General features: G+C 43.3%; 1 protein-coding gene across 2 annotated transcripts in view; it reads right to left on the bottom strand.

The window, feature by feature from the left end:
- Positions 1-2,859: 2,859 nt before the first annotated feature.
- Positions 2,860-7,361, bottom strand: part of LOC119337962 (probable E3 ubiquitin-protein ligase XBOS35) — a 5,404-nt gene continuing 902 nt past the window's right edge. For both annotated transcript variants that reach the window (XM_037610245.1, XM_037610244.1), the window contains exons 2-11: positions 6,249-6,454; positions 6,073-6,132; positions 5,452-5,523; positions 5,161-5,336; positions 4,893-5,053; positions 4,652-4,710; positions 4,530-4,576; positions 3,987-4,127; positions 3,503-3,597; positions 2,860-3,422 (exon numbers count right to left, since the gene is read on the bottom strand). In XM_037610245.1, coding sequence (XP_037466142.1) covers positions 2,983-3,422; positions 3,503-3,597; positions 3,987-4,127; positions 4,530-4,576; positions 4,652-4,710; positions 4,893-5,053; positions 5,161-5,336; positions 5,452-5,523; positions 6,073-6,132; positions 6,249-6,443 — 1,446 coding nt within the window. In that variant the 5' untranslated portion in view covers positions 6,444-6,454 and the 3' untranslated portion in view covers positions 2,860-2,982. The remainder of the gene's footprint in view (positions 3,423-3,502; positions 3,598-3,986; positions 4,128-4,529; positions 4,577-4,651; positions 4,711-4,892; positions 5,054-5,160; positions 5,337-5,451; positions 5,524-6,072; positions 6,133-6,248; positions 6,455-7,361) is intronic.

Genomic DNA, 7,361 nt, shown 5'->3' on the forward strand with positions numbered 1-7,361 from the left:
CGGCAGGGTAAAAAACGGTTCCAATAATGACCCCGCGGTGACGTGATGTCACACTATGAAAAGTGGTCAGCGGATTGGACTTGTGAAATATTATACTCTCTACGGTTGTGCGTGGGATTTGTTTTGTAGAGCCGGACACGTTTTCTTCTTCCGAAGACTAATGTGGAGTATTCGGAGAAGGAACCCGCCTTGCAATGCTGACGACAATCTGCGCGCCAGACTCATCGTCATTGAAGCTTGGTTCAGGGGCTACTTAGGGAGTCCTGGATTAAGGGGTCCTCGGACGGCTGGACTATTGGACTATGAAGATACAAGACAGAAGACTTCTTTCCGTGTCCGGATGGGACTCTCCTTTGCGTGGATAGCAAGCTTGGTGATTCGGATATGTAGATTCCTTTCTTTATAACCGACTTTGTGCAACCCTAGCCTCCTCCAGTGTTTATATAAACCGGAGGGTTTAGTCCGTAGAGGCAATCATAATCACATAGGCTAGACTTCTAGGGTTTTAGCCATTACGACCTCGTGGTAGATCAACTCTTGTAATACTCATATTCTTCAAGATCAATCAAGGAGGAAGTAGGGTATTACCTCCATAGAGAGGGCCCGAACCTGGGTAAACATTGTGTCCCTCGCCTCCTGTTACCATTAGCCTTAGACACACAGAGGGGGACCCCCTACCCGAGATCCGCCAGTTTTGACACCGAAGCGGGACTTAGAGTTAAAGGGATGGCAGGGGCAGCGGCAAGCACGGCGATGGGGGAGATATAGACGGGAGGGCGGGTCAGCGAATCAGCGATAGCTGCAGGAGGCGGAGGAAGGCGGTTAGGCCTGGGTAGACTGCGGGGTAGGAGAAACCGTCGGGGCAGAGGAAGAAGAAAGAAAGGAAGAGGAAGAAGAAGAATAGTGCACACTTGACGATCGTTGGATTGCTCGTAAGGTTGAAAGAAAAAATGACTGACGCTATGCTTTTTTCAGGCACTTGGCGTATAATTGGTCCCTAATCGTTTAACTTGATCCGATACAAAGAATGTGGCGGTGACAATGCGAAAACACTTGTACCCTATCGTAACAGTGAAGGGCCAGAAACGGGTAGGGTAAATATCTCAAAGGATCAGGGCGGCCAAGTACCCAAAAATTACGTTAAGGACATTTGGATCCCAAAAACATGATCCAGTAGATGATGTGTCTTCAAGGTCATGTTTGGCTGCCTTGCGGCAACAGTACCTGCATTTCATCCCCATCTCAACTCAGTCCTGGTTGAACAAAAACAGGGAACAAACTAACATTTGCATGTTGTTTGGTTGTCTGCATTGCATCAGTGAGCACTTTATGTCCGGGTGCTTGGTTGCCTGCATATGTGCTTAAGAGCCGAGCAGATACAAACCATGGCTGTTTGGCGGCATACACATTTGTGTTCTGCTCACCCATTCAAATCTGGTGGCCTTACCACCACATTAGTAGCACAACAGCAGACGCAAACTGATAGAAGGCAAACAATGCAAACAAAAGATTAAGAGGCTATATACTATACTATGGCCATCGTTAAAGACAGCAGGGGCATCCCATGCCCTCTGCTTCACGCCAGGGTGTTGATCCTCGCCAAAATATTAATATGTTCACAGCACAAGTTCACCATCACCAACAACACAAACTACTAACACTACTAACAATTCCATATTGTTGTGCTAAAAAATCCGACCGTTAGACACGTGTCGGTTGGACATTGACTAAGTGGTCATGTCCAAAATGGTCTTTCCCAGGAAGACCTCAGCTATAAATAGCCCACCTTATCCAGCGTGCATGAAGAAAAGCAATACACGAGGCCATTTACCAAAGTCCGATGTCGACTCACCTCTTTGTAGAAAGATTCATCAGTGAACTGGATGGCCTGAGAAGGATCACAGTACCGCCATGCCGAGGAGATGCGCTCATGTGATCAACACATCAAATGCTTGGAAGCCTCCTCTGAATGGCCACACGAAGATTTATGTACTCCTTCCGTTTCTAAATATTTGTCTTTTTGAGATTTCAAATGGACTACCACATACGGATGTATGTAGACATATTTTAGAGTGTAGATTCACTCATTTTACTTCGTATGTAGTCACTTGTTGAAATCTCTAGAAAGACAATTATTTAGGAACGGAGGTAGTAGATGGCAGACTATCTCATGATGGTCGTGTGGGTGCAGCTGCTGCAGTGTGCAGAGATGAATAAGGCAATTACCTCGGATCTTCAGCGATCGTTCTACCCAGAGTGAATAATCCAGCAAGCCTTGAAGCCTTAGCATGTCATGAGACCTTGGCACTAGCTGCTTGATTTGTCTTTTGAGTCATTCGGTGATTGCGTGCGATTACAAACCGATTGTGGACGACATAAAAAAAGGTTTAGGAGGTCCGCATATGACAATAGTGAAGGAGATAAATATGAGAACAAGTTTTGTTAGCTACGATTTTATGTTCAAAGGCCAAGCTTCGAACGGCACACAATCTTGTAAAATTTTCTGTTTTGCTTCCTCAGGGTCGCCACTTATGGCTTCTACATCCACATGACCCCTTTGTATCCCTATGAATTTTGCTTTAAATTAATAAAGTGTGGGGATTGCTCAAAAAAAAAATCTACCTACGCGGGAAATAGGGATTGCCTAGCTTTTTCTTTTCAGATTGCCCCCCTTTGTTCTCTTGCTCACGGTCTCAGTCACGCCAGCTCTTGTGTACGTGGCTGTGAGTCGAACCCTTCTGAGTGTGCGTGTGTTTGTTCTCTCCACCTATCAATGAAATGATACCACAAGTCTTGTGTGTGTTCTCACTTAGAAGAAGAAACTGAATTATCAAAAAAAAAAACTTAGAAGAAACTGAGTAGGAAATCATACAAACAAACAAACAGATAGACATGAACAGATGCTGCACAAGTTTGAATCACCAAACTCCAGCTCACAAAACGAAAGGGATGCACACAACGCCAACAAAAAGGAGCAGAGCATTATGAAAACTCTGTATATCTACTGCCGACTCTTTCCCTGTACGAAGATGATCGCCGCACATCCGGCCTGATACAACTGACGAGGCAGGGCAACGTCTCGTCAAGCCTGCCGCAATTCAACTTGATCGACGACAATCTACCGGAGCCGGTGGATCGAAAAGAGGAGCATCCCAGGTGAACTGAGGTGGAGCGTAGGCGACGGATGTCCGACTGGCGACGCAACGAGCCAGTGCTTGCGCCTGCCGCACATAGAGCCAATGATGAGGTAGTCCATGGAAGCTCCTTCAGGAAGGTGGTGCCTGTGAGCTTCACGAAGGAGACTATTGTGTGCCTGCACAGAGGGCAAGATATGGAGCCGGGCACCCCGCGGGTACACGTCGAGCTGCTGGTGGTGGAGCACAGATAGAGTGCACATTTGGTGCAGAACTCATGGTCACAACCTATTAAAACATAGTAAATCCATATGAAAATGGATAAGATGAGGTACAACTATTCAGCATGAGGATTAGTCTGTTGGTACCTTCTGCAGCTACTGTGCATTCCATCTCCAAACATATCACACATGGATCATGGCAACTACTAGATGATGCCGAGGTTTTTCTCCATCCGCATTCCCTGTGAACGATCAAATATGAGTTGATCTGTAAATGGGGAATTGTTTCTCTGTTCTTTGTTAACTGGAAATGTGCCTCGGGAAAAATTTGGAAGCCCAGCGATATAAAGTCCAAGTTTTCTCATTCTCAATAATCTGCGTCTGTTAAGGTGCAAATTATCCTTGAATAGGCATCTACGCTCCGAGACATGGTGACCTTACTTACGTCCTCTGTTCAATTAAGTAAATGATTGTGGCTTTGTGCACAAGGTTGGTACATGAGTACAGATGCTTGATACTTTGGACAAATTTCAATTCTATTTCAAAACTTGATAGGTTTGATGAACTAGGAATTTAAGACGTGACAAAATGATAACAGCATGTACATAGTCTGTCTGGTATTTGAACTCACCGAGCGATTTTGACAATGCTCATCAGTGGAAGAGATAGATATGGTGACGGAAGAATTAGTAGTCTCCCTTCTGGCAGTTTGCTTAGGACGCCTTCAGCACCGGTTTTGTGCCATGAACGAGCCACCATCAAAGGACTCAACCTTCAAGGAAACAGCATTGGAAAACAGTGAACCACACGGAAATTGTTTTCTAACGAGGCATAAGCATAAGTCGAATGCCAGCTATAAATCCAGACCGGCATATGACATCACAATGGACATAAGCACAAAATGCAGCCAACTGGTTTTAGCATTTGAATTCAGCGAAGGAAAATGGATTTATTTAGGCAGACACTAGTCACAGATAATTAGCATTTACCATAGTTAGCTTAGAAATTCTGATAATAGAGCCCAAAAAGAAGCGTGAAATTTATCCAAGCGACATCAGTAAATATATCAGCATGTGGCAATTGTAAAGTAACAACCTTTTCTCAGATTTTCAATCATTGTGAAGTGTACAAACAAATACTTCTAGAATAGAAACATGGAATTCCCTAGGCATACCCGTTAGCATTTTCAGCTCCCATGTGTGCTCCTGCTGCAATGAGAAGCTGTTTTACGGCAATCAGTAAACGGGAATTGGACAATTACTTGATATTTTATGGAAGGGAGAATTCAATGCATACTTGGCAGCATACAGCACTTCCTCCACAAGCTGCATAGTGAAGGGCCGTGCTTCCTGAACCTGCAATTTTAGGGAATTGTTAATATATGAACATGTAAAGAAGTTCAGAATATTTCCCCTTGTTCTGCACATTTGATGTGAGAAGTAACGGTCAAGTTCCTGAACAATAACTACTTGAATTCAGTTAAACATCTAACATTCTGTGTACAGTTTTATGTTTTTTTACCCTGTTCAGTTTTTACCTATGAGATCAATAGTTGAGCCATCGTTGACTGTGACCTCAGAGACAGAGGCTCCAAGGTCTAACAGCAATTGCAAGCTCTCAGCATGCCCGTGAAGAGCTGCCAAGTGAAGAGGGGTGACACCTCCATCTGACTTTGCATTAACTAGTCTCTGGAGATTTCTGGGAAGCAAAGGAAAATGGATATTTATTTACTAGTTATCGGAAGATGCCAACATAAACGATAAAAAAAAGATGCCAACATAGATGAACGTCAGAATTTGGCATACGCTGCATCAAAAGCTTCCTTATTTGTTTCACCCGTGGCTGTTCCGCGCATGATGCTCCAAAAATCCGGCAAACTAGGCACGTAATCAGCCGCAATAAGCCGGATGCACCGGGTATGACCTTTCAGGGCGGCAAAATGAATTGCTGTTGCACCACTAAAACAATCTTTTTTGTGAATCTAAGATTAAAAATACATATCACTTGCATCAGTACAAATTACAGCCCAGTTTAACACAAAAACAAGTTCTTCTTTGCGATCACAAAAAGATACAAAAAATTTGATATTCACTTACATTAGCTTTAAAAAGAACTAGGATCTGTACAACTTTCCAATGACCATATAGACAAGCTTGCATCAGAGCAGTCTGCACGGAAATTATTGCGTTTAGAGCTGGTACCACAACAAAGAAATATTCTATTTCACAATAGAACAGAAATAGAAAGAACATAATGAGGTGACATCAAATCACCCCTTCAAGAATGTTCCAATAGGATTTTTTTTATTATCTACAAGTCAACTAAGAGAAAGTAGTACTCCCTCCGTCCCATAATATAAGAACGTTTTTGAAACTACACTAGTGTCAAAAACGTTCTTATATTATGGGACAGAGGGAGTAACATTTTGCAGCTTACTTCCATCTACTTGAAACAACTGATATATCCTTTTCTAAGACCAGAGCGACCTCAGATATATGGGAAATGCATATACTTGTAAGATTGCAACTAGACAGTTCTCGGTAATATATTAAAATAAAATAATTTTGGGAAAATTATGGTCAATCCATTTCTGTATACCGAGTAAGAAGTATTCTCTACAAATATTCAAAAGTAATAACACATACTATGGGTCATCAAGAATTGGATACCAAGGCAATGATGAACAAGGTGGGAGATAAAAAAAAAAGGGGGCTCACCTGTCCTCTGCAGTTCCTAAGGTTGATATCAACGCCAGATTCTATTAGCAGGGAAACAATCTACCAGGAAGATGAAATTACTTATCAATCGATAACGAACACACATACATTAATTAACAAAAGTAGCTAAAAATAATTGTAAACTGATAACGAAAGAGATGTGTGGAGTGAATCACCTCGTGGTGGCCCTTTGCCGCCGAGTAATGGAGGGGTGTGTTTCGGATACCGAATGTCGAGTATCGTGCAAGCCGGGGGTTAAGCTCCAATAGGGCCCTAGCCTCCTGGATGTCTCCATCCCTCGCGGCAGAGACGAGCCGCTCACCGGTAGCTGAGCAGCCAAATGAGTCACCCATCATACCTAGGAGTCCCATGGTGCTTCTACCTATTAATGCACAATCTTAGTGCCACTTACTAAGGACTCGCCATATATTGAGTTTAATACTTTAATCACTTGAGCACGCTATGAAGTCATACGATTCTGAAGCCAAGGGTATGAGTGTACCAAGAATGGAAAGCTGGCCTGTATGTAGAGTAAATTGCCCCCCAAATTGATATGGTAGGGGAATTCAACCACATGGACACTCTACAGGGAACTGATTCAGGAAAAGGGGAAACTAAGCCACCTGTCCACTTCGGGAAGCACCAAAATGGCATAGCATAACCCTAGGCATTTGTACACTAATCTAGTGAAGGATCCACATTAAGGGCTCAATAAGTTAGTAACTGGATCACTAGGTCACCCCTATAAGAAGACAGTGGGCATAAATGGCAGCAATGTTGCCTCACCTTCAGGAAAAATAAACCTCAAATTGACACAATAAGCAGGAAACCTAAACCGAGGTGGCATCCCTCTGCAAGAAAGTAGCCTCAGATGATCCAACAGGGTAATACTACTCTGACCAACTGGGCACCCCACATGGATTAAAGAGTACAAACAGCATCTTCCTTTAGGAACCTACCACAAATTGACTCAACACTCAAAAGAGCTGGAATAAAACCAAGGGTGCCATCTTTACACAAGACAATGTCCACAATTGAACCAAGAAACGGTGGGTAAAACGCCCTCTATCTTACTACAATTATTATTAGTTTCCTAATAATTAATAATCGAGTTATTGGCAGGCACAGTAATAATGGCGCAAACAGTACTAGGAGAAACCGGTCGCTGTCCCCTGTCCTTCTCAGGACAGCGGCTCCATTGCTCCAAGGAGGACTAGCACAACCACCAGCATCGGCATTGAGCTCACGGATTGACTTTTGTGCGCGAATAACAAGAGAAAGAACAGAGG

The sequence above is a fragment of the Triticum dicoccoides genome, chromosome 7B (assembly GCF_002162155.2).
Source record: "Triticum dicoccoides isolate Atlit2015 ecotype Zavitan chromosome 7B, WEW_v2.0, whole genome shotgun sequence".
NCBI classification, from domain to species: domain Eukaryota; kingdom Viridiplantae; phylum Streptophyta; class Magnoliopsida; order Poales; family Poaceae; genus Triticum; species Triticum dicoccoides.